The sequence below is a fragment of the Acomys russatus genome, chromosome 4 (genome assembly GCF_903995435.1).
Source record: "Acomys russatus chromosome 4, mAcoRus1.1, whole genome shotgun sequence".
Taxonomy (NCBI): domain Eukaryota; kingdom Metazoa; phylum Chordata; class Mammalia; order Rodentia; family Muridae; genus Acomys; species Acomys russatus.
The window spans coordinates 42560391-42588191 of NC_067140.1; the positions used below are offsets into that span (position 1 = coordinate 42560391).

The window sequence follows — 27801 nt, forward strand, 5'->3', positions numbered from 1 at the left end:
AGTGTTGTGGTGACCTAGAGTAAGCACTGTGCTTTCACTTTCTAGGTGCTGTGGCCTGGAAACCAACTTGCTGACGTCACCCCTGGTGGGGTTCATGGTGACCAATCAGTGCAAGTACCACACCCCCATCAGTTTCCCTCAGATCCCAGTGGCTGCCCTGGCTGTGGAGAAGGTGGGCCGCTCCAGTGTATGTTACCGTCTGGCTCTGTTTCCTCCTAAGCCCAGCAAAGAACTGCCTCCAGTGGATCACCGTGACCTCACCGATGGCTTCTTCTTAGGCCACGCTAAATTAGCACACTTTGACACTCTGGCATGTACCACGGGGTCTTCAGTCCATGTCTTTGTGAATCCAGCCACTGGCAAACCAGAGAGCCTTCCAGAAGGCTTCAGGAGGGGTCTTCAGAAGCTGCTGAGTCCAGCGTAGCATGGATTGGGCGACACTACACACGGAGCTTGTCATATCATAAAACAAAGGCTAGGTTGCGCTCTGCTTAATTCCTTAGCATGTTTTCCTGCCCCTAAAATGGCTGTCGATTCTTTAAATATGTTTACAACAGAGTCATATAGTGTCATCGTCGAGCAGCTCCTTGGGTCAGCCTTGTAAGTACTTTATGCAAATTCATCGCGCAGAGCAGCTCACAACTATGCAGTGAGGTGGGCACCATTGTGACCCTTTCAGGAAAAGTGCATAGTGAGGTTTACACAGAGAAGCCATTCGCCTCGGTGGAACTACCATACTCCAAACTCACACTCTCAACCCCAGCCGTTATGGCCTTTCTGCCCATGCAGCCCCTGAGCAAACCCAGGGCCACGAAGAGGGCCATGTCCACAGATGGGCCATTCACTGCCTGCAGGCCAGCTGTTCTGCTAGCTTCTCCACATCCAATGGAATTCTTTTCTTCTTTGCCAATATATTACCAGCTAGGTTACCTGTTTGCCATGGTTTGGATTAATTAATCTAATATGAGTCATTACATGTTTTTAGTTTCTTTCAGTAAACAGATATCTCATTTGTTTTTGTCAATGTGAAGTATGGTACTGGGGAAAAATATCACCTTTCCTTTTCATATATTTCATATATTTCAAACAACAAAAAGACACACCTTTGATATGTCTCTGGCACATCTTTAGCTTGTATTCATTACCAATGTCATGGGTGGAAGCTGACAAGTAACTGAATAAAATTAATCTTTGATGCTAAGATATGTGAAGACCTTGCTGAGGTGTGATGCTAAGGGCTGCCTGTGGTGAGTGCTGAGCCATCTCCCCAGCCCTGGAACCATCTTTCTGTCACACCAACTCTCCACCTCATTACAGTGGTCCTGACTTTCTACATTGCACCACGTAGGTTTTAAACAATGTGGAGACTGTGATGTCTTTCACTGAGAGGGTCTTAAGTCAGTGTTAATGAGAGCAAGACCTGGCTCTGTAGCCTGAGTCCGCCTGTTAGGCAGGAAAACAGCATGTCTTAGGTAACCCAACCGGCCCTGATTGTCCTAGTGATGTGATAGACCCTCCCCTGACACTTACAGACCCTAGAGTGGGAACAAAAGTGACAATGTGTCACTCCACATTTCTTCCTATCAGTGGGCACCATGTAGGCTGTGTATCTTTGTTACTACTTTTATCACAAAATACATCAATCTGGACCATTTATAAAGAATTCTCACTGCTCTGAAGGCTGAGACACCCAAGATCAAGGTACTGGCTGCTATGGTATCTATGAAGAGCATCCTTCTGCTTCCACAATGGTATCTTGTGTGTCTCCACATCATGAAAGCATTGATGGTCAAGGGGGCTGGTTGGTTCCCTTTTATCGTATACACACACACACACACACACACACACACACACACACACACACATACACACACACACACATTACTGATCCTTTGACCTAACCATCCCCTAACGGGCCCACCTCTTAATGCTATCATATCAGGTCTTCAGTTTTGGTGTATGAATTTGTGTGGGACACATGCATGCAAACCAGGAAATTGGGAGGAGACCCCATTGGCTAATTGTGGCAACTAGAGGTGTATATACCTGCCATTCTGCCCACCTTTTGGAAGATAACGCTGGAGAAGTGCTCTGAGGTCATTTGGCATGAATGCTGGGTCCCATGGAGACTTGGCATGTGGCATCACCGATTCTGAGTCAGCAAAATCCCTTTGACCCATGGACTCCTCCATCTTGTGGAAAGGCACTGCCAGAGCAAGAGTGGAGTGGGTCTCTCTAAAGCCCAGAGTGGGCAGAAAAAGTGGCTCAGGATTTGGGGAGATGCGGGCAAAAATGTCAAAACCTGGGCACTCACAGTTACCTTTTGCAGTGAGCTGTGTAACTCGAGTCACTACTTCCCTCTGTAATTCCCTCATTTGTGGAATGGGGACAACAGTGCCATGCTGTGATAAACAGTGCTGTGCTGACCACAGTCCCTGGCCAAGGTTTTGGCAGCAGGACTGTCCTTCCCTGGTACCTGAGAACTAAAACGCTGTATGTGTCCATGACACACCCTAAGGCAGAAAACCACACAACTGGTACATCTCTCTTACCTGCTTCTGTAGTGAACCAGACATCATTTCTATTTTATGTGAGAAAACCACAACAGTGAATAAGGAGCAAGGGATGTTGGGATGCATTTGACCTAGATTGTCTCCTGGAATCTCCCCCTTCCCCCCGCAATTGAGTCGGGATAGTTTCTTTGGAAACAGCCTCAAGATTAGGTAAACACCACGAGCTGAAGTGTGCCGACACACTCTTTGCGGCACAAACCAAAGGTCTTGCGTCACACCACTCACTGGACTTGAGTGGGCAATTCTAGTGCTATAAAATCACTTCAAGACTGCAGAGAGAGCCAAGTCTTGGTTGCATGTTCTTGGAGGAAGCTAGGATGTTATTATAAAGGTGACTAAGTAAGCCCAGAGTCTTAAAAAGAAATCGCTGGCTGCTTGTAAACTACTCCACAAGAAGTGGTTAAGTGAGCAGCTTGTAGCTCTTGTTACCGGGCCCTTCTGAACAGGTGTGAGTCTTGTGCTCGCTAACAAGGGGACCAACTGTAATAATCTGAGCAGGTGAAGAAAACTCTCAGACAGTGCAGCTTTTCTAAGTGCCTTTTGTTACACTTGAGTTCATTTGAAAACCTACAGTAAGAGACGAGGTACAAAATGTGTGTTCATGTTCGGCTTGGACAGAATATGGCTCCTAGCAATTAATGCTTTCAGTCACATTAAGCATTAAATAATGCCTTGTGACATGACAGTATTGCCCATTACAAATCAATTTTGCAGTGTTTGTTCATAATAAGACTTGAAATGTTACCTAGAAACAAAATATGTTTTCCTTGAAACAGTCAGACCTTATTAGAAATCCAGGGCTTTACAAATCACCATGTTAACAGCTATGTCCCCTGGCTAAGGTTTTCTTTCTTTAAATAGTGTTAAATTCAGCCTCAGACACTCAAGTCTCTGAGTATTAGTCTTCGTGTGTGCACTGGCTTGAAAGGAAAAACTTAATGCTCCAAATGCACCTACTGTCCCACTATTTGCAACCCAGCTAATCATCCGGGATTCCTTTTTCAGGGAAAAATAATAAGTACCTTGCAAAACTGTTATTGACTATATACAGGGCTGCACAATGTTACTTGGTCATTTTGTTAAAAGTTGGGGTTTCCTATCCTTTATAAAGAAAAAAAGAAAAATTATTGGTCACAGTGACACATAGCACTTGGGGAGACTGAGGTAGGCAGATCACAAATTGAACTCAGGGTCAGCTTAAGAAGCATAGTAAGACATGGCTTTAAAGAAAGAGAGGGAAGGGAAGAAGGGCAGGAGGAGAGGAGGGAGGAAAAAGAGAAAGGGACAGTGGGAGGAAGGGAAGATGTAAGGGAGAGATGGAGAAGGAAAGGGACGGTATGTTGGATAATTCTAGGTCAACTTGCCAACAAGCTGGAGTTGGGAAGAAAGGGAGTGCCAACTGAGAATGCCCCCGCAGATTGACTGGTAGTGCTTTTTTTTTTTTTTTTTTTTAATGTTTGGTACTGGAGGTGGCAGCTCACAGTAAGCAGCATCCCTGGGCTATGGTCATGGGTCCTACAAGAAAGCCGCCTGAGCAAGCCATGGGAGCAGGCCTGTAAATAGAACTCCTCCACGGGCTCTGCATCAACCCCCACCTCCATGCTCCTACTGTGAGTTCCTACCCTGACTTACCTCAGTGATCTGCAACCTGGAAGTGGAAAATGAAATAAATCCTTTCCTCTCCAAATTGCTTTTGGTTATGGTGTCTTATCACAGCAACAGAAGCCCTAAGACAGAAGGGAAGGGAGGAAATAAAGTGAGAGGGAGCGAACTAGAGCAAGAAGGACCAGGAAAAGAAAGGAAGTGAGACAACAGGATAAAAAGCCTAATTCTGGCTTAGAGGAGTTAGTCACTTCTAACCACACAATCGTAAACCAACGAGGAGCAAAGACAGAAAACTAGATGAGAATCAGAGACTTAGCTCAGTACAATACTAGGTCGCTGAGGCTTCTGGCACCTAGGTTTGAATTTGGACCCTGCTGATGTCTGGTGTGCAGACTCTACCATTCCAGGTCCTCAGAAGCAGATGAGACAGTCCACCGTCCACTGAGATCACCCGTGGCTACTTGGGAGAGTCTGTGAGGACTGGATGGAAGGGATGAGGGGGGTTGGTGGGCCCTCACCTGAGCATCCTCCTGCTTTCCCCAGTCATTTGTATGCAATTCTGCCCAAACTGGAAGTGTGGCTGTCTTAGTTATTATTTTATTTTATTTTATTGCTGAAACGAAACACCATGACCAAAAAGCAAGACAGGGAGAAATGGGTTTATTTGGTTCATACTTCCATTATTGCTGTTCATTGTTGAAAGAAATCAAGAATTTAAACAGCAGGGGGCCTGGAGGTGGGAGCTGATGTAGAGGTCATGACTGGTGCTGCTTAGTGGATTGCTATCATGCTTGCTCAGCCTGTTTTGTTTTGTTTTTTGTTTTTTCGAGACAGAGTTTCTCTGTGTCACCCTATCCTGGACTCACTTTGTAGACCAGGCTGGCCTCGAACTCACAGTGATCCACCTGCCTCTGCCCCCCAAGTGCTGGGATTAACGACGTGTGCCACCACATCTGGCCTCACCCTGTATTCTTACAGAACCCAGGACCACCAGCCCGGGGATGGCACCATCCACAGTGGGCTGGGCCTTCTTCCATGCCTTACAGAAAATGCCTTACAGCTGGATCTCTCATGGAAGCATTTCCTGAACCGAGGTTCCTTCCTGTCTGAAGACTCCAGCTTGTGTCAAGTCGACACACAAAACTAGTCAGTACAGTGAGTATGGCCTTGGGATCTCTGTGGCTGTGAGGAAGCTGTACCCATCCATGCTGGGCAAAGATTCAGCCATATGCTGCCCTAGGATCAGCCATGTTCTTGTCAGGACCCTGTCACCCATGCTACCCATGGAAGCCCAGGGAGCTCTCTACTACACCGGGTGAGCTCTGGTGGAACTGTGCTCTGGCTTCTCATCAGGACATTGTTCGTATCTCACCCAGGAAGAGAATCTTATCAACACTTGATGTGTTTGAGGACAACAAAGTCAGTGAGGGTGGAGTATGGGGTAAAGGACGGGAAAAGATGGAGAAAAAAAGAGGACTAAAGAGGCGGTGCTCAGAAGGGAGGCAGGGACGGATGCTGTAGGGCAGGACCCAGAGGCCCTGGTAAGAGGTCTGGATTTTCCAGTTAAAACCTGTCTTGGAACAATCCTACTGTGAAAATGGCATCAGGTTCCCTAAGGACCCAGAGGAGACGAAGGATACAGTGACGAATCAGCAACTGTGGATATGTGCTGAACTTGCTAATAACTGCGTCCGTTCCACTCTGCCCCATGGACTCCTTCAACTGGGTAATTCCAGAGGAACAATAAAACCATACTTTCTATGTCGTCAAACACCACAGGACACGTGGGAAAATCCTCAAGGGTATCCTTTATTCCATTCGCCTCCTGCTTACAAGGTAGAATTTCATCTGTACTTGTTACTCCAGCTAGTTTGGTCAATGGCTTTGGATTACCACCTTGCCCTGTTTCCTTGGCATGAGCTGTGCTGGAAGCAGGCTCAAAGGCTCAGGATTCAACAACAAACAACAACCTCCACCACATCCGGATCCCTAGCTGTCCACAGCCTCACACAAAGAAAAAGACTGAATTTCTATTCACTATTTCAAAAAACAGACCCACTTCACTAACGTGTTAAAAAAAAATTTCTCAAGTATATTTAAAGTGTTGAACATGGTCATACAGTTTTTCAAATAGCTGGCATTCATCTTTTTCCTATCCCTAAAATATTTTTCTTGTTCACATTATCTTTTTTGATTGCTTCTTAGTATTAAGAAAAAAAAAGATGTGGGTTTAGTGTGCACATTAGCAGGTCCATACAGAAAAACACACAAAAGTTTATATACCATTTACAGTAACAGCTCAAAATATAAAGAATTCGAAATACCATGCTTGCTTCAAGGTTAGCCAACCTAGGACAACACAGCATTCACTCCTTCCGCATTTTCTTCACCACCAGTGGCAACTAAAAAACCCAAAATCTAACAGTTCAAATGCATAGCAGTCAATTGTATACAGATGTGTCCCACTGTCCCACCCCCTGGGATTTACAAAACCCTTTCTTGAGTTCTTTCCCCTTCCTTTAAACTGAAGTGGGGAGAGAAGACTAAGAAACCACACTGCAGTGATGCACCCCTTCAGGGAACTGTGGTTTGACAAGAGTTTACTGTGCTTCCAGGGAAATCCTACTGGTACAAATAGCAATGGCTATTTTCCAGTAACTATGAAGTGAAAAATAACTTTTACCCCAATCTGAGGTATAATTTCACTGTTTAGGGACACAACTGCTATACACTCGACAACCATAGCAACCACCTAGAACACCTGAAGAAAGCCTGTGACAGCTGCCACATCAGAATGAGTGTCTTTCAAAGTTCATCATGATTTTTGGTGAGGTCTTCTCCGTAATTGGTGGCTTGGCTTCCCACAAACATGTTCCAGTTTTCTAGAATCTCCTCCTTGGTTAGCAGCTCATCCTGAGGGAAAACAGAAGAGCTGGCAGGGGGGCGGTGCTGGGAGTTCTCACTGGTCAGCATCCCACCCACACTTTATTTCATTGATCTGCAGGGTTTCAAACACCATGTCTAACAGGCCAGAAGCCAGAAGCGGTCCCCTCTCATCCCCCATGTCTGCGGTGCAAAACTCCAAACCGGAAGGGACTCTCACTGTCTGTAAGAGCTGTGTTGCAGTACCAGGAGATACACTCTAAAAGCAATGATGGTGTCTTCAAAACAGGCCAGAGGGACCCCACTTCCCTTTCACAGCCTCACTGTGTAACCTGTAGGTCCACAGAGTTCGGTGTTTGGAGCAATTAACAAAGCCAGATGAGGCAGGAATGTTGTCTTAATCTTATTTATTTGCTCATTTGGATTCTAAATAATTATTATTACTATAGTACTGGGGACTGACTCACGATAGCCAAGTGCTTTACTACTGAGCTACAAATACCCTCAGTCCCTATTTATTTGGATACCTATCAGCGGATATGGAAATACTGGTGATAGGGCCCCAAAGCAAACAAACGAACCCCAGGAACTCCCCTGGGGTGTTTGACCACCAAGGGAACTGAGTCCCTATGCCAGGCATCTTTGATAAATATCTGATGACTAGATGAAGGGAGGAATAAACATGCCTCAGGTCATACTGAGTTAATTTCTCATGCCCCACTATATCGAAGAAGTTAATGTTTTAGTCCTATAGGGTGTGGCTCAGTAATTTTAGTCTATGGCCCATGACTGATTATCTGGGAAAAGACGAAGCCTTGCTCACTGCAGCCGTCATGGTACTGGTGTAGCATACAGGTCTCCACTGGAGAGTAAGAGACATAAACAGGCCTTGTGAAGGCCGACCAATCCAGTCTTGCACAAACTGCTTCCTGTCAACCAATGGCTCAGAACATGGAAGTTACCTTGTTTTTGTCTGACTCGTAAACCAGATGCCGGGCCTCGGCCTGTGCATGGTCATAGTCCTGAGGGAGGATCCAGTGGCGGATCTCATCCTTGTCCAGCTTCCCGTCCTTGTTTAGATCCCGGAAATCAGTGAACTGCTCCCGTTCTGACAAAACCCAGTCTGGCTCAGGGCCATTGTCCTCATGGGAAAACATGTCCGCTGGAGAGAAAAGCTGTCCTCAGTTACGGAAGGGAGGGGAAACTCTAATACACTTTACTCCTTCCTTCTTGGAAGGATGACAGCCCATGAAGAGCAGAGCTGAGGGATGGCCATTGAGATGCCACAGGAGAGCCTGGTTAGAAGCCAGCAGATGAGACCTGGGTTATCTTAGTTCAGTGTCTGAGACCAAAGCTTGCAAAATGGAGAAAAATCATCAGTACATCACACTTCTTAAGACCAAAGGGCTACTTATGGGAGCGCCTCTACTCTCACTGGGATCGTAAAGGTGAGAACATTGGGCACCTTCCACAGGCCAGATTCGGCAGGAAGTGCCCTACTATGCACACTTTCTTTTCATTTCAATTACGTCACCCTGTCTCAAGTGGTCCCCCCCATTCTACACATGAGAATGAGGTGAAGCTGCAACCCACAGCTGGTCTGAACTGGAGGCTGCACAGGGCGGCGCGAGGCTTGTGGCCAACGCCGCCTTCTCCTCTGTGCGTGTTACTCCGCCTGCCACGTTTCCAAAGGGCTTCCTCAGCCTCTAACAACAGAGGGCAGGTCATTTTCTCAATTTTATCAAATGCCTGGGAAAAGAAGAAGGGAACATTCATACACTGCATTTTGTTTGGTTTGGTTTGAGACAGGGTGTCACTATGTAGCTGGGCTGGAACTCATTATATAGACCAGGCTACCTAGAACTCTCAGAGAATTGCTCTCCGCCTGCCAAGTACTGGGATTAGAGGGGTGCTCCACCATGCCCAACCCCCATACATTTAAAAATTTTTGTTATTGCTTACTTACTACTTTGTGTGTGTGTGTGTGTGTGTGTGTGTGTGTGTGTACACATGTACCCATATGTGAGTGTGCAAAAGGCTTATGTCAGGTTTCTTTATCAATTAGTTCACCTTGTATTTTGAGTTAGGGTCTCTCTTAATGCACCTGTAGTTCACTGATTGGAGAGACTGACTGCTCGTGGAGCCCAGAGTCTGGCTACCTTCCGAGTGTTGGGATTACAGGTGTGTGTCATGACTCCAGATGTTTTATGTGGACACTGGAGATCTGAACCGAGGCCTTCCTGCTTTCAAATGACACCCCTGCATAGTGTTTTTGGGAAACGACCATCATATTAGCTAGTTTGAGCCTCATGCAACCCTGCAGGAATGGGTGTTGTTTGTCCTCATGTTGCAGATGATAAAACTGGGGTATAGAAGAACTACAGGGCTCTCTCAGGACCACACAGTCAGTGGATGGGAAAGCTAGGGCTCTGGATCCCAGAGCCTTTCCAGTATGCTACACTAGCAACTCACTTAAGGTAGGAATACCCCAGAATCAGGTCCTAGCTTGACAAGTTCATATGTTAAGTCTTTCTCACTATTAGCTGCTGGAAGTTTGATTACAGAGCAGAGAGCCCTCTTCCCTCTCTGCACAGTATTAATAATGAAGTGTTTCTTTTAGTCAAAGCCACTATGAATTTTTGCCCCTGCAAGGTACCATCTTAATGCAGAGTTCAAGAGGGCAGTCAAGGGTGTACACTGTTAATCAAAAGTGTTGTATCATTTATTTTTATCACAGAGCCTTTCTCTATCTAATTCAATCACTGCTGCCATGGTGACAGGGTTGAGGCTCTGAACACTCCCCTCCCTTCGTGCCTCTCAAGAGGAAGCCTCCACACTTACACTGAGGAGGCCACTGTTAGCATCCTTCCTGTACAAGGCCAGAGTCACCAGGATCACTTTAATTAGAGGCAAAGAGCTACCTGGCTATTTCCTGTGTCAGACAGGGAAGTGTTCAGTTCTAGAACCATATATGGCCTTTCAGAACTGGCAGAAGCTGTGTTCATCATTACCAAAGGTCCTTGTCATTTTTCATGGGGACAAAAGCCGTACAGCCACAAACCTGGCAACCTGGGCTGTGGGCCGTGTCGAGATCAGCCTTTTGGAGGCCCACAGAGAATGGTGAGTGAAACATCAGCGGCCCCGGGGGGGGGGGGGGTTAATTATTCACTTTGCAGCAGTTGGAGCTATGCAACAAATAGGGCTGGAAGGTCCTCTCTGTTGTGACCTCTTAGCAGTGAGGCCATCAGATCATAGGTGTGAGTGGGTGGAGAAGAATGCTGCCCAGTGTGGACAGCTGAGCCACTGCAGCCTACACTCACCAATGTACTCATCCTGGTCCACGAAACCATCTCCATTCTTGTCGATGTCCTCCAGGGTTTCCTAGGAAGCAACGGGGAAGCAATGCAAGACAACCATGTGCGTTAAACCAGTCCGAGGCTCCTACTGCCCTCTTCAGCTTTCCTAACTCTTGGGGATTCATTTTCTTAGCTCTCTGGACAGCGCACTTACATTAAAAAACAGGTGATAGTTGGTATCCCCGTATCCTCTCTCCACAATTTCAAGGGAAGAACCTTCTCTTCAAAAGGAAAAGGCCTGTGAACTCTGTGTGCTCTGATGTCCTCAAGAAGCCCTGACAAACCAACCAATACCTACCACCAGACATCACCCCCAGGAGACGTAGAGCCCAGCATGAGAAGCTGCCATAATAGCAGATTGCACAGCTAAGAGAACGGGACACTCACCTGGTGTCAGAGACACATAAAGCTATAGAGAATTAAGCATTAAAGGGTTAGCTGACTTGTGAAGATTTTCTACTCTAATTAGCTACATTTGATTTTTAGTTATTTTTCCCCCCCAGCATCAGTAACTAAGTGAACTGACTGTCCACTGGCCCACCAGCTCAAGCACATCCTGAGTCAAAAAACCTCTGGCACCAGAGCACCAATCCTGGTTGCAGGCAACCAATTCTGCTGTGGCACCGCCCCCCACTGTCCTCTAGAAAATTAGTTATCACTAAATGGATGCTGAGTGATTAAGAGAAATGATTCTTGGACCACTGCCCTGTCCTTGGGGTCCTGGAAGCCATGAGACAAAATATGAGGCAAAAGAGGACACTGTCATCGACTGGGTATCTTGGATACTCAGCTGTTTACGAAAAGACAACAACAACAACAACAACAACAACGCCTTTCATCAAAAGCTTCTCAGCTGTTTGAACTGACTCTGTCCAGGAATTAGGTGATGGCATTTATTTAAATGTCATGTAAAATGAAGACACATGGGGCCCAAAGCGACACTATGGAGAGCAGTAACACTGAGAGGCCTTATAAGCATTGACCCTTTACAAGCCTGGCATCCGAGCCATGTGCTCTCTACAGACTACTGCTGGAATAGCAGCCTTTCCAGCCGCAATTTCACTTTGTTTCCATGAGGTTTTCTATTTCTTCTAAGAAAACAAATGAAAGAAAGAAAGGAAGGAAGGAAGAAGGACGGAGGAAAAGGAAGAGAAACTACAGCATCAAGAGTCCACCCAGCTGCTCCCTAACCCATCAGCTCTTTCTGCATGCATGTCAAAAGGTGTCTCTTAGCCGCTGCATAACTAAGAGGGGCCAGAATGGACAGGTACAGAGATCCCTTTTCTGGCCTGAACGGTAAAGACAGGCGATCACATTTCCTTCAGTCTGTCTCTATTCTTTGTCTACCACCTGGCTGTTACCAAGACGACCCTGAAGCTAAGATGGCAGAGCAGAAGGCAGAGGTAGCCTGGGTACCTGCTAGTGTTTAGAGGGGAGCTGCCCAAAGGATCTGCCAGGGACCATCCTTCAAATAAGGAACAAGCTTGCTTTGTGTTAAATGGTTTCGCCCAGGGGTAACTGTTACAGCAACCAGCTTGTCCTGACTACTAGCCAGATAGAGATTTGAATTATTCAATTTCCGTCATTCCCAACTCCTAGCAGTTTGAAAGAGTGTCTTTTTGGAAAAAGGGACAATGTGTGGGTACAGTTATCTCCCTCATCTTTTCCCAGTCTGGATGTTTACTGTTCTCACCAAAACTACAATCTCCTTCATATGTTCAAACTCCTCCGGGTGCAGAAAGGCAGTGAACTCCTCCCGGGTCGCTGTCAGGTCGCCGTCAAGGTCTGCCGCCTTAAACCTTCTCTCATCACGCGGCAGCATCTTTTTAAAGGTGTGATGGTCGGAACTATCTTGGAATTCAGTGGGGTTTCCTGCAGGGCGCACACAGCAATGACCAGCCTTTGTTAAGGGGGGACCCTTTGTTTCATCAGATCACTTACTCTTCACATACAAAGAACCTGATTCACTCGTTGGCTTCTTTAAAAAAACGTTTCTACTCAAACTGCCCCTTTGCACCCTCTCTCCCTCCAAGTCATCCCATATGACCACAGCCTTAGTGCCCAGTAGGGGCTTTTTTAGCAAGCAAGCATTGAACAGCTTGGGCTGTAGGCCACACAATTTCAGACCTCTATTTATCGATTCATGCGTTCATCATAACACCTTTGATCTAGGACATACAAGGATTCCCTGTGTGTTCTAGAGTATCTAAAGATGCCTCTGCTGGCTTTCAAGCTCTCAGAATCTGGCTTGGATTATCTTTCTTTCTCCCCAGCCCTGTCTCCCTGCTGTCCACCAGGCACCTGGAGGGTCTGCACCATGCTCCTCCCTCCTTCCTCTAACTGATTAACCCAAACCCCACCCACCGTGCATGCATTTCCATGCCTCTGCCCCTCCAACTCCACCACCTTCCCCTCAGTCTCTCACCCCCTGCATCCCACCCAGACCCTTCCTGATGATGTTTCCGGCAGACTTCACCCTTACTACCCAACTTGAGCAGCAATTAGAAACTGTCACAAGCACATTCTCTTTCTCTTCTCTGCCTGCACCTCTGAGAGCTAAGTTCAAGCAGGGCCACGACCTAAGACATCTTCCCCTATGTCAGTCAAAGGAAGCACCTTGGTACATTCTTAGTAGGCAGAGGAGGATGTTACACAACAGGTTTTACTTTGAAGGTTGTGACATCGGCTGGGGGGGGGGGTAGCCATGATAACGGAGTCTCCTGCCACCTTATTCTTCACTGTGCCATCACCACTGTGGCGCCTCTTACCTAGGTAGTAGCCATAGGTGGCCTGCTTGTATTCTTCCCAGGAGATCTTTTCATCTTTGTCCCTATCATAATCCTTCCAGACTTTAGCGACATTATCATAGATGTATCTTTTCTGTACTCGTTTTATCCAAACTTTCAGCTCCTCAGTACTAACAAAGCCATCTCCATCATTGTCAATTCGATCAACAATTTTCCTGTAGAAAAAAAAGATAATAAAATGAAACAATAAATACCTCAAGGCCATAATAAAGACTTATATGGTCTTGGTCCAGCAAAATGTCAAGCAATTTGCAATCTTAAACGTTATAAAATTCTAAGATACATTCAGCCAATCAGTGATCTGATGGTTCTTTGGAAGAGTCTTAAGGTTATTCCTTTCCAAAGATTATCATGCCTGCTCCTCCTAGAAACCAGGGCCAATGGCAAACATCACTAATGGATCAAGCTGACATCAATGGTAGACATCACTAATGGATCATGCCTCTACATCCTGAAACCCAGATATGGATTCAGAATTCTTCTCAGCTCAGGACTTTGGAGGCCGCCATGACCAACTGATGAGAACTGGCTTGGAAGATATATCAGGTCTAACTGAGTTGAGCACTTATTCTATTTAGCTTCGGATACAATGCAATGGCAGGAAGTTTTATGTTAATTAAAAGATGTGGGAGCTGTTTGTTTTTAAATCCTGCCAGCTTTAACTCAGGGATTTGAAACAAGGCGCAGGGATCAATCTTGTCAGACAAAGCAAAGTCTTCCAGAAACCTGGCTTTCCTGCAGCTGAAAGGGTGCTAACAGGGTACAGAGCACTGTGCCCTCCGGCGTTTCTAACTCTACCATGGCCTAGGTTCCAGGGATTTCAAACTAGGCTCTGCTGAGGCATCCTAAACACTAGTTCAGGGTAAACTCAGGCTGGAAACTCACCACCTATCGCCACCTCTGTGGGGAACTTTGAAACACCCACAAGTGATTGCCAATGGTTTTTTGGTTTTGCTTTGTTTCGAGATAGGATTTCTCTGTGTGTAGCCCTGGCTGTCCTGGAGCTCCATTTGTAGACAGGGTGGTTAGCCTCAAACTCAGAGAGATCTGTCTGCTTCTGCATCTCAAGTGCTGGGATTAAAGTTGTGTGCCACCACTCCTGGCACTATTGCCAATGTTTAAGAGAAGTTTCTCAATGCCTAGGACGAAAGTCACACAGGCCAGCGATGACTCAGTATCTTTCCTTGGAGCTAGAACTTTATCAAATGTGATTAATCTTATTGTCACTGATTAACAGTTAATACTGATTAATTAAAGATGGGGAGTGAATTCCCTAGTTCCTTATAAATACAGCTTGATCTGTAACTCATAACTTTTAGTGGAAAAGGTAAAAATGGCGGGGGGGGGGGACAAAGTCAACATCTCCTACCTGAACCCAGGGAGCCTAGCTCCCTTCTCTGCAAGTTATGGACATTATGAACAACTTTAAAGTGTCCCTTCAAGCACAACTGTGACAAATCTGGGACAGGAAGACTAAATCTCAGGCATCTTCAGGCTTTCCTGCGGAAGACTCAGCTGGACCCAACAGGATTCATTCACACCGTGCAGGCAGGGGTTGCTCCAGTCCTGAGGATGCACTGGCAGCACTGCCCATTGGTTACCCAACACCACTGATAAGCAGAACCTCAGGCCAGCACAGGCGCAATGACCTGAAGTCACATAACCCTCTTTTGAAGAAAGAATAGCATTTAATTTACAACAACCAGCATCCAGGGCGTAGCTCTGGTCCAACACACAGCAAGGGCTTGAAAACTGCTTACTGGGGCTGGGCGTGGTGGTGCACGCCTTTAATCCCAGAACTTGGGAGGCAGAGGGAGGTGAATCGCTTTGAGTTTGAGGCCAGCGTGGTCTACCGAGTGAGTCTAGGGCTGCCAAGGCTACACAGAGAAACCCTGTCTCAAAAAACCAACAAAACAAAACAAAAAGGAAAGAAAAGAAAACTGCTTACTGGAATTACAGGGGTGATTTGACCTCTCTTGAAAGGTCAAAAGATCAAGATAGTAAGAAAGGAAATGGAAGACAGAGAGACAAGGAATGCCTTAGTCAGAACATCCAGTTCTACATCCTGGCTCTGGTCCCCACTATCTGTGTAACCTCAAGCAAGGGAGCCTCTGAGGCTCAGTTTCTCCACTGTTAGCAGAAACATCCAAGAGACAAGAAGTGTGTGGGGAACAAAGAAGAGGAGGGTAACTTTCCTCACTCAGGACAACAACGTAGGTCAAGTGTGGAAGAAAAAACAAACAAACAAACAAAAAAAGACAACTCTCAGCAAGTAAGAGAAATGAGTAACGCCTCCAGGAAGGGCCCAGGGCAAATGGAGTGCCCCCGCCAGTTGCTATCAAGGAGCAGAGAGAAACCAGAAACTGGGGTGGGCAGGTGAAATCAGTCCCAACTTCAGATGCTGGAAAGTCATTTGCATTTTTCTAAGACTGTATGAGGCCGCTGAGACCGAATTCAGCCTCTGGCTTCACTTTGCAACCCAGGACTCCGTATGTGCCAGTTAGACTCTGCGCTCTACTGCCAGGCCAGCCTTCCTAACAAGGTTTGGGGATTAGGACGTCCTGTGCAGCACATTGGCCAGGCATACACAGATAACATCGCCACCTCCCTGAGGCCCTGCCCTCTGCCCTTTACCTTCCCTCCTCCTATACCTCCCATTTTCCTCTCCTCTGCCTCTTGCGGAGCCCAGCACCCCTTCTGGCCCACAGAGTTCAAACCCCTGATAAAACAAGCAGGCCCTTCACTGTGGGACAGCTTTTTGTTATGATATACCCAGCAGCCTTTGGACCATCTCGTAAGCTCTGATGAGGAACCACCTGCGAGACCCAGGCATCTCTCTGCAAGCTGAAGCCCCCAGGGGCCTCCTGATAAACACAGGGATAGTGTCACCACCATAGCAATCCTGAAAGTGCTCGCCTGTCCTCCACATCGGTTGGCCGGCACCATGAGACCTACAACGTCAAGGCTCCTCTTAGTACCCGCCAGATGCTGAACCCTGTGCCAACACAGTAGCCACTGTAATAATGCTTGCTACATGAATAACTGAACAAAGTCAAGGTCTTCAAACAAGTATTAAACCCCTAGAACTCCATGAACACTCTGCCACTTAAGCTAATTACCCTGATAAAGGAAATCGATGAAGCCAGAGGACGCAAATTTAGGGCTTCAAGTTCCCAACTCTGTTCCCACTCCTCCTTCCCAGGACAGTGCAGAATAGCGGCTGCAGCCAGGGCCTCAGGATAAAGCAGACTCCAGGCCTCACAGCTGTACAATAGAGTGGATTTATCAATGGTCCCTATTGTTAGATCCCAAACAAGAAGAGAAAGTACTTCCCTGCCAAATAAAAGATAAGTGTTTGGAGGTGACTTTCAAGTCCAAGGTCTTTTTTTTTTTTTTTTAATCACAACAGGCAGATGTTGCATCTACACAATAGGGTATCACTTATCCTGGGCCACTCAACACTCAGGCCTTTCTGTAGCACAGAGATAACTGTGCACTTTTCCATTGTGGCAGAACTCGAAGATCCTCCACCTTCGGGCAGCCAGCTTCTGGAAGCTCGGGTGGCCCACAGGCAGGTGGCTGTATTCCTCCCCTGCCCTCCCTCCACCTGGCCAAGTGCTCCTGGGGACCAGAGGGGGGAGTACTGAGATGTTGCCCGCGTTTGTTTCCTAATTCCAAGCTAAGCTCACAATGCATCACCATAGCCATTCTACAGATCTCCCTGCCCCCCCCACCCCCCGCACCCAACAATCAGTTGCCAAAAAACTGAGTGCCTCAGTCATAAACTCATAATGGGGGAAGCAGAGATCAAGGACTCAGTTTCTATCTCAGCATCTCCTCCTCCTTGTACAAGCCCCAATTATCTCCTTTAAAAACCTGATTTCTATGTCTCTATGGGAGATTTCTGGGATGACTGGTCAGATGACAAGAACATCCGTCCTGACCCAGCGACAGGCCAGGCACAAGCCTCTCTGTCCCCTGCTACCTTCCTTCACCTCTTAGGCCATTTCTGTCTGATCTTGAGGTGCTTTTTAGGAAGTCTCAAGTGTCTCTCTCTAGACTAACACTATGGGAAAGAACTCGGGTACTAAAAGGCCAGAGCCAACAACAAACTCTGGCTCACTCTCTCCAGTCTCATCTGATGAAACCAAATTGGTGGGGGGTGGGGGCGGGCCCTCTAGCTCCCAGCTCAGGCTGCCACGTTCTCGCCTCCCCGTGGGAAGCTATCTCAGCTGGGGCGTGGCAGTGACCTTTACCGGCCGGGTCTGAGAGCCCGCTGGCAACTTTGTGCCGCTGAGCCTGGCTCTGGCCTAGGCGCTGTGGCCAACTGGTACAATTTCACTTTCGGTTTGCGCTCGAGGTCCCGCGTGGCTCCCACTGCGGTTGCCGAGGACCCCTGCGTGGTCTCCCGCACGGCCCGGGCCGCGGCCTCACCCTAGTCTTTCCTTGCTCTCCTCCGGGGTTAGCTGATCGAAGGTCTTGGAGTCCTCCTTGCCCAAGAAGGCCTCGTGGTCATACTGGAAGCTCTGGTTGTCCTCAGGCGGCCGCTCACCCAGCTCCGAGTCGGGCCGCACCACGCGCTCCTTGCGCACCATGGGCTTGGCTCGCAGTGCCAGCGCCAGCGCCAGCAGCAGCCCCACGGTGAGTCCCAGGCGGCCACCAAGCGCCATAGTCAGGAGCAGAGGGAGGCGGCGGGGCAGTAGGGGCTCGGAGCGTCGCAACCGCTATCCCCTCCCCAGCGAGGGGCGCGACCGGCTAGCGCGGGGAGGCTCGAGCCGTCCCACTCACGCGCCCATTGGCCACGGCGCTGCCGGGGGAGGCCGGGTCCGCAGAGCCAGAGCCACGTAGTCAGCCGGGGTGGTGGGCGTCGGGCTCGGGTTTCGCTTCGGCCCCTCCCCGCGATCTAGTTGCGAGGGGCGGGCCCTGATGAAGGGGGCTGTGTACAGGAAGGCGCAGGGCAAGCCCGAAAGTTCTTTGTAAAAAAAAAAAAAAAAAAAAAAAAAAGCAACAGATGTTCGGGATGATAGCTCTTCCTCCAGCTTAGAGAACAACTCTCTGCCTAAGGTTCCAGCTGAGAGCCCGAACCTCAGCCCTAGGCTTGCTGGGAGAAGAGCACTTAAGCCCACTTCAACTCCAGTGAATACAATTTGCAATGTAGGTTCCTGTACAAGAGTCTGAAAGGAGGCCAGGATGGACGTGGTCCCCTAGGTTAAGGAGGAGGCAATCGTAACATCCAGGAGATAACGCTGAAGAGCTGTGGCAGGGGACACGTGAGAAAGTCTTTTCTAGCTGCTATGGGGAAAGAGACAGAAAGGCACTATGTGACTCAAAATCTATCAGCATATTAAATGTGATATAATGATACCAGAGATGGTCTATATTATATAACTTTCTGCAAGGATGGAAATGTCCTCTGCATGGGCTGTCCTATATGTAGTAGCTATTGAACTCGACGTGGAGCCGGTCCAAACTCAGTAGTTGAGTTTAAATATAAGCAGCCGCACAAGGCTAGGGCTTGTCATACTGAGGGTGTCAGTCTGAGACTATTATTCTTTTCACGAAAATGTATGTAGAGCTGATGGCATTGGGATTCCATTAAAGTGAAAGAGATTCACTGGATCTCCTAAATGACCCCCAGGAAACTTTCACCGAGGAGAGAAGCCTCCCCCAACCCCAACCCTAGCATCTCTTTACCTCCTTCACCTTCTTAACATTCTCCAGAAAGGGTTACTGGGCTGTGCTTCTTGCCCTTGCAGCAAGGAAGTCAGGACGTACAGCCTAGATGCAAGTACGTTTCTATAAAGACCATTTTCCGTTAACAAATTAAGATGATGGGTGTAATTGAAAGTATAAAGGAGAACAAGACAACCGCTATTCCACAGAGTATATGTAACAGAGTAGGTCAGTCAAGGAAGGCTTCCTGGAGTGAAGAACAAAACTGAGGATAATGATAAGTAGGGGAAGCCAGGCGGGGGAACGTGGCTCTGTGAGAGCGTGGCTCTGTGTTATCTGGCAGAGGACCCTGGAGTTGGAAGTAATGCTCTGTGACCCTGTACAGCGAGGTTGTCAGCGTGAGGGGGGCTGGGGGGCAGCTCCCAGGTGCAAAAAGAGCCAAAGGGAAAGTGCTCTCGCCACCTTCACTTCCTGCTGGTGAGGGCCACCACAGCTGTCAGACTCCTGGCTTCCAAGGTAGACTGAAGACCAGTGACTCCCCAGGCAACCTCTGGCCCCTTCAGCACTAGCTTAGGGCTAAGCAGCTAGCAAGTCCTCAGCCCGTTTGGCACAGAGCCGACCACTGATGGACCAGCCACTCCTATCCTGTAAGCCAATGTAATAAGTCCTCTTTTACAATACTTATTTATTTTATTGTTTCTATTCCCTGAAAGAACCCTGACTAATAAATTCCTCAAACACAAACGTCTCCAGGTAAGCGGCCTAATGCCCTTTGTGTTCACAAGGCAAACAGGTTATGAATTGAGTCGGGGAGGATGGAAGAACAGTTTGGAAAGAGAATGGGACAGTGAGTGGTGACAGGCCGCCCATTCATGACTTTTGCGGCGGCGGGGCTGGCCTCAGGAGTGTTGAACCAGAAGGTCAGGAATGAAGGTGACGTATCTTCACCCTTGGTACAGTTTGGCTTCCTGCCACACACTGGTGGCTTCCCACAGATTGTTTCAAAGGTAGGTGTGTTCCTGTCCTGTGGGATTTACCCATAGTGCTGTGAATCCAGATGCATTTGAGTAATTTCCCCCACAGCTCTACATTCTCTTCTGGCATTTTCCTCTCCAGTCTTCCCTGGAGAATTGAGAAGTCCTTTCAACCCAATTATCAGGAAAGGTGATGATTCAAAACTTGCTAAGGTCCCTCACTAAGTAACTGTGTTCTTTCGTTTTTAAAGCTTGCTTTTTATTTCTCCCCTGTGCCCCAGGATCTCAGGAGGAGGAGGAGGAGGAGGAGGAGGAGGAGGAGGAGGAGGGTAGCTGAGGTTTGAACCAGCGCAAAGAAGGAAAAGCAGTTTCAAAGAGTTGAGTTGATAGGTTAGGGTCTGCTGGTCTGCTGCAAATAACACCATCCAAACTCAGGCTAAAGGTTAACAAAACCAAGGAAACATTACGTCATTTATCAAAAAGCCTTTGTGTGGGTTTGTGTGGGTGCTTTTGTTCCACATCCTGGCCGTGGTTGGACGTGGCATTGCCTGGCGTGTGAGCTAGCAGGCACTCTCCTGTCTCAGCAGACTCCAGCTGTACGTGGATTTCAAACCCATGCTTGTTGAGCAAGCACTGTACCGGTTGAGCCACATTTTCAGAGCTCAAAAAGCCTTGAGTTAAATCATCTTTAGACTGGTTCCTGCACATGGCCCAAGGGTATCATCAAGGAACCAGGTTTTAAAGCATTTTTGGTTTTCATCCAATAGAAAGGAGGAAAAAAAAAGTTTCATTCCTGTTTTAGGAAGACAACTTTCCCACCAGACCTCCTTTCACATCTCATTGGCCAGAATGGTATGGAAAGTCCATGATTGATTAGGTCAATTGAAATTGACTCCACAGGCCTGGAAAAATACACAGAACCTTCAGAAGCACAGGCTGAGGGTTCTGTCAGGAAAGAAGTAGCCAGATGTCTATAGATGCCACAAGGATTTGTAATTAACTGCTTGTGTGTTTACAAGGTATTTCTTCATCTCCACCTCCTGCCTCTCCACCAGTCAGAGTCAGAGAAAGTTGCCAAAACTCAACTCAGGTATCATTTATTCCATGATGTTTTCCCTTAAGTCTCAGATTAGAATCAACCACTTCTAACTCAAAATGTCCAGAGCCTTTGCATCTCACATATAATTTTTTCAGAGTCTGAGATTTGTACTAACAGATGCATCTCACTTTCTCCTAAATCTGAACTCCTTAAGAGGAGTGATCCTATAGAACTCCTGTCCGTAGGCATAAATCCAGGGACTAGCTCATTTACTGCCTTCTCATTGCCGTTAGCCACAATATGAAAGCTTGCCATGAAGCTAGGGACCATATTCTCACTACTGCATACCCACTACCTAACACAACACCTGGCCTGTAATAGGTGCCCCAGTGACATGTGAGTGCATAAGACACTACTGTATACCAACTTTTGTTTCTGGTTAAGACAGAGTAAGGTAGAGAGACTGTGTTTACCCTAATTCTCTCATTCAACACACACACACACACACACACACACACACACACGAACATCAGGCAATGAAGACACTGGGAATAATCAAGCAGAGCTGAACATCCAGAGAGACTGTTGGTTATATTGCTTAGTAAGCATACTAGCAAGAAGAAAGCTATGGAAGAGAACTCCTACCACTGCAGTGAGTCGTCACTGAGTACCAAAAGGCACTGATCAATGCTTGTACTCAAGGCTGAGGAAGGAGTCATCTGCAAGATTCGGAGAAACAATGAGGACCACGCCCAGCACCTGTTCCCACTGGTCAGGCTGGAAAAATACATAATTAACTGGGTACTGGGCAGAGAGCTCAGAAAGGTCTTGCTTCCGAGGTAAGCCATAGTCATCTCCAGACTCAGCACTGCTCCCAAAGAGGACTAACAGAATCTAAAAACAAAATGTGAAAATACAACAGTTCCAAGTAACTTGACTTCCTCCGGGAGACATTGTTCAAGAAAACTTATAGCAATAAAATAGAGAACACACAAAGTGTGTGTGTGTGTGTGTGTGTGTGTGTGTGTGTGTGTGTGTGCGCGCGCGCGCGCGCATGGGTGCATGCATGCACGTTCTGCAGCAGGGGCGGGAGGGGGGGAGGAACAATGACACTACCCCAGTGGTTCTCAACTTTTCTAATGCTGTTCCTCACGTTGTGGTGACCCCCCCAACCATAAAATTATTTTTGTTACTATTTTATAACTATAATATTGCTTCTGTTATGATCAAAATATAAATACTTTGTTTTCCAGTGGTTGTAGTAAACCCCTGTGAAAGGGTTGTTTGACTCCCAAATTGTTCAAGACGGACAGGTTGAGAACCACTGCAAAAATCACAATTTCTAATGTTCAAACAAAGACATAGCAAGAGAGACAGAACTGGTGGTGAATACTTGTAATCCCAGCACTTGAAAGGCTGAGACAATAACAACAGAACCAGGAGTTAAAAGCCACACTGGGCTATATGGTGAGAGCCTGCCTCAAAAAAGCAAACAAAAAAATCAATAATAAATTCTTTAAAAGACAAAACAATGCATAACATAACAATAATGAGAAACTACTAATAAAAGCTGACCCAGATGTTAGGATGGGTAGATGTTAGAAATTCAGAGGAGACAAGGAAGTAATAAATATATACAAATAGAAAATGGAATGATCAAAACTGAAATATATGAGATGAAAGTATTCTATATAAGACTAGAAGACTCGATATTGTAGAAGAAACTATTTGAACTTGAAAGTGTAGCAATGGAAACTATTCCAAAAATTTCTGGGTAAGCTGCCTCCATGAGATCCAGTGCAGAATATCAAGATAATTAAAAAAAAAAAAAAAAAAAAAAAAAAAGGCTTTACAGTGCTGGGTGTGGTGGCACATGCCTTTAATCCCAATACTCAAGAGGCAGTAGCAGGTGGATCTCTGTGAATTCAAGGCCAGCTTGGGTCTACAGAAGAATAGGAGGAGGAGAAAGAAGGAAGAAATGAAGGAAGGAAAAGAGAGTGGGGGGGGCCTTATTATGAAGATAAAAGGAAATGCACAAAAGAATGCAATAGCTAGAAAAGCAAAAGTGTGATTCACTGAAAAGTAGAATACCAAGATGAACACAACTCTAATCCGGGACCCCAGAGTCAGGAGGAAAACAAGCCTCTTCCAAAGGGTAAAGGAGGAAGTCCAGTAAAAAGAAAAGAAGGCGTACCCACAGAACAAGCCCACAGCTCCCTAAGCCAGGACTCCAGATTCAGGACTTGATAGGATAGAGACTTTTCCCACTACGGTGGGTTGTCAGTGAAGAAGAGTCTCCTGGCTCAGAGGGCTGTGGCAGGGAACCCTCTTGAGAGATTGTTTACAATTGAGCTACACTGGGGCCCCTAGAGCAGGAAAACAGTCACAAAGTTAGAGAGCCTAAATTTAACTTGCCAAGCAGACATGCAAAAAGCCAACCAACCAACCAACCAAACAAACAAACAAACAAACAAAAACATTAAATGTAGATGGCTTCAGTTCTCCAACAAAAAGACACAGACTAGATGACTGGGATTTAAAAAAAAAAAAAAAAAGTATTCATGTTTGTCTCCAAGAAACATGCCTTACTGGCAAAGACACCTACAGAACAAGATCAAAAAACAGAAATTAGTCTTTATCAAGCAAATTAAACCTTAAAAACTAGTTGTCATAGCTATTTTAATATTTGATAAAGTAGATTTCAAGCCAAAATTAGTCAGAAGAGGCAAAAAAAAATGACTACATACTAATGAGGGGAACAATTTATTAAAAAGAAATAATAATAATTATTAGCATATGTGCCAAATGCTAAGGTTCACAATCTCTCTCTCTCTCTCTCTCTCTCTCTCTCTCTCTCTCTCTCTCTCTCTCACACACACACACACACACACACACCAATAATGGAAAAGGTAAGTTAGATCCTGCCACAATAATAGTGACTTTGGTATTCTTCCATCTGTAGATATGTCATCCAAACTGTAAAATTAAACTACACCATAGCTCAAATGAACTTAACAGATGAGTACAGAATATTCCATTTAACAGATAAAGAAAACACATTCTTCTGAGCAGCCTATGGGACCATCTCTAAAACAGACCACATTCCAGGTTATATAAGAAGTCTTAAAAAATACAAAAGAATTGAAGTATTTTCTTGTATCTTATCAGACAACAGTGGACTAAAAAAAAAAAAAAAATCAAAAGAAATTACAGAAACTGCACAAATACTTGAAGACTGAATGATATACCATTGAATGACCAGTGAGTCATGGAATAAATTAGAGAAAAAAATTAAATCCCTAGAATTAAATGAAAATTTTGGAATATAGTCAAAATAGTTCTAAAAGGAAACTTTATACCTGTGAGTACTTATGTTAATAAACCAGGCAGAACTCAAATAAATAACTAATTGGTACAACTGAAAGTCTCAGAAAAGTAATAAGTTAATAAGCTAATCTCAAAAGTAGTAGATACCAACACATTAATGAAAACTGGGACAGAAAACTGGGACAGAAGTCAATAAAATGGGGACTAAATGAGCAACAAATAGAATCAGATTTTTCTTTGGAGAAATATCGACAAACCTGTAGCCAATATAGCAAAAAAAAAAAAAACCTGAAAGAGGACCCAAATTAATAAAAGTAAGCCCTCAAAGAGGACTTCCACACATTCTCATGCATTGTTTACAATAGTACAGGATACAGGGCGTGTTGAGATGGCTGTCAACAGATGAACATATAAAGAAACTAGAGTATGAGTGGAATTATGAGATGCAGAAAAATGAATGAAATTGAGTATTGTATTTATATTATAAAAGTTAAGCCAGATGCAGAAGGACAAATGTCATGATTTTCCTATCACACATAGAATCTGTATTTAAACACTGGTATATGAGTAGAGAAGCCATGGAGATTTTAAAGACAGACAGAAACAAAAATGAGTAACTATATATATATATATATATATATTACCCATATATATACACACATATATATAAATGTATTGAAATACATTTTGTGTGCTAATCAGAAAGACTAATAAACATAAATAAAAAGAAATGATACCAAATGAAGCACATAAACAAAAGTGAAGTATACATAGATTATTTGAGTCTGGGAGGAGGAAGAAAAGAAGGAAGAGAAGGAGGAGGAGGAGGAGAGAAAATTACCTAAGGAAAGGTTGGCCCAAAGTTTCCCAGACTGAATTAGAAATATATGCTACGGATTGAAGAAGTTCAACACATCTCTACCACAAAATATTTGAAGAAAACTTTGTTAAAGCATAAAACATATATATGTGTGTGTATGTGCATACATATCACACACACACATATGATAAAGGAAAAAATCTGATTAGCAACCATATCTGGGCAGCAGCAGTAGTGGGAGGATAAAATCTGAGTGCAGGCTGGAGAGACAGCTGAGCAGTTAAGAGCCTTTGCTGCTCTTCCAGAGGACCCAGGTTTAATTCCCAGCACTGCTTCTGGAGGCTCACAACTGTCTCTAACTCCAGCTCCAGGGAATCCAATGCCTCTGGCTTCTGTGGCTACCTGCACACACGTGCATCTACCCACAAGCAGACACATACACCCATATATTATTTAAAACAATAAAAATAGATCTTTAAAAAAATACCTGAATGTGGGATGCACTTACAAGCTGAGACTCGAGCAAGGAGAGCACAGGGAAAGATGTTTGCCTAAGGAGAGAAAGAAAAGGGAGAGAGAAAGAAGGAAGGAAGGAACAGAGGAATAAAGGAAGGAAATTTGCCTCAAGACTTCGAAGGGCTAAGGAGTTAGAAATCCCTGCCCTGCCCTGGGGCATCGTATTACTTATCCTGGATATATGAAAATTTAGAACCTGTTAGTACACTACTAGAAAAGTTCCTTTGTTTGCTCAAAGGTCCTTGCTAAACCTGGTAGGGTAGGAAGACAAAAACTGTTGTACTTAGCTTTGCCCCCATAGACCGGAAGCCGGTTTCCTCCACCCCTGAGTCCCTGTGAAGGGGGCTGGGAGATAGGGCTCCTCTAGCCTCTAAGGATGCTGCAAAGCCACTTCCACCCAAGGGCTTCTCTTTACAGGGTCACCAGTGAGTTGTGCCACCTACAGTCCTTAGTGAAGCTTGTTTGGTACAGTGGTACCACTTCTGAACAGGATGCGTCAAAAGTGCCTGACTGTGACACTCAGCAAGGAGCTCTATAAAGTCATTCAGGACTATTCTTACAAATAGTCAGCATCTTGTCTATCAGACATGACGCATTGATATGCAAATATATGAGTGCATCTTTTATGAACATAGGACTGTATTACATACGTCGTGCTACGACCTGCTTCCTATCACCTCAGCTGTTTGCCAGGCTACTGTGAACAATTCCAGCCACGACACATCATCAGCGCTCTTAGAGACTGCATAATGCTACACCATCCTCCAATTGTCAGGAATTTAGACATCGATCCTTCTCCATCGGTGTACTCATACCTTAAATGAGCAAACAAGAATAAGTGAACAAGAGCTCAGTGAACTCACGTGTTGTGGGCCTCTCTGCCGATCTGAGCCGGGCTGTCTCACACTCTGAAGTCAGCTGCCAGTTGGCTGAGCACTCCTCAGTTTGACTATGCTTACTCACAGGCTCTGTGGGCGGGCAGCCTCTTGACTCCAGGGAAAAGGTTACAGCAGAGACAACCGGGACAGGATGACTGTTCTGGTGAACTGTCCCGGAGGCCAGCTGGGGCTTGTGGCTGTTCAAAGGAGTGAGGGCTAGCTGTAACGAGCAAGCTCTTTTGCCAGCATTTGCTGTGTGCCAATTGCAGAATATACTTGTGGGTCCAGAGAAGGGCTGAGAGTGGGAACTCTCCCTGCAAACTCCCGTGCAAATACTTTCAGTGGTTGTCTGATTAGTCTGCGATACAAATTTCTAAATACAAAATAAACTGGCAAATTGCTGTGGAGAAAGATAAACCAACGAACGTTCTAATTTACATTAAGTGGAAAAGTCGATTTCTCTGTATTTCTGATGTATCACAACCTGTAGGTTGTTCATAGACTGAGATTTGCACTTGGGTCAGAGGATAATTACCAAAGCTTCACAGACATGGACAGGAAAACAAGGTATCTTCTAAGGGGAGGGGCTGGAGAGATGGCCCAGCAGCCAAAGTCACACTGCTCTTGCAGAGTGCCCAAGCTCAGATGCCCCCTGCACCCACATAAGGTGGTTTACAACTGCCTAGAACTCCAGCTCCAGGGATAATCCGGTGCCTCTCCCCACCCTCCCTCCCCACACACATGCATTTATAACTCATTGGTTGACCGTGTTGGACTTTGATGGCATCCATATTTTAGTTTGTTGTGGGTTCCCTATCTGGCGTGAGCAGATTTGCAGGTTGTGTCTCCCTAGGAAAAGTTTTGCCATACAGCATGTGTGAAGGTGAATTCGTTATGCTCTATTTTCAGACAGTTCTGAAATTTTCTATCTGGGAAGATATATTGAAATGTATTTTTTAATGTTACCGAGAATTTATACACAAAATTAGTTTAGCATTGAATTGTGGTAGCCAACTATAAACTATGTCATCACTGATGTAATGATTCTTCTCCGGGGATGCTGGGGAAGAATTCTCATAATTACTCGATATTCTAGTGAGATGCTATAAAGGAAACAGAGCCAAAGGGGCAGATTCAACTGTGAAGGACAGGCTGAACACACAGGAGAGAGACGTCTCAAACACTACAAACTCTAGAAGGAGATGGTTGGAATCCAGAGTCACAGTGTAAATGGGTTGGCATCTGCAACAAAAGGAAATTCCCATCTGGTGGTCTCTAAATCCCCAGAGAGTTAGGACTGGGGTCCGGTGTGAGAAAGCTAGGAGATTAGCCAGTTAGGAACCTGTTGTT

At 45.8% G+C, this 27801-nt stretch overlaps 1 protein-coding gene across 1 annotated transcript; it reads right to left on the reverse strand.

Annotated features, from left to right (window-relative positions):
* Positions 1-6753: 6753 nt before the first annotated feature.
* Positions 6754-18189, reverse strand: Rcn1 (reticulocalbin 1). Its single transcript, XM_051144286.1, has 6 exons — positions 17659-18189; positions 13186-13379; positions 12111-12289; positions 10382-10442; positions 8024-8223; positions 6754-7091 (listed from the first exon to the last, which is right to left on the reverse strand). The coding sequence occupies exons 1-6, from the start codon at positions 17892-17894 to the stop codon at positions 6984-6986; spliced, it is 978 nt and encodes a 325-aa protein (XP_051000243.1). The 5' UTR covers positions 17895-18189; the 3' UTR covers positions 6754-6983.
* Positions 18190-27801: the final 9612 nt, after the last annotated feature.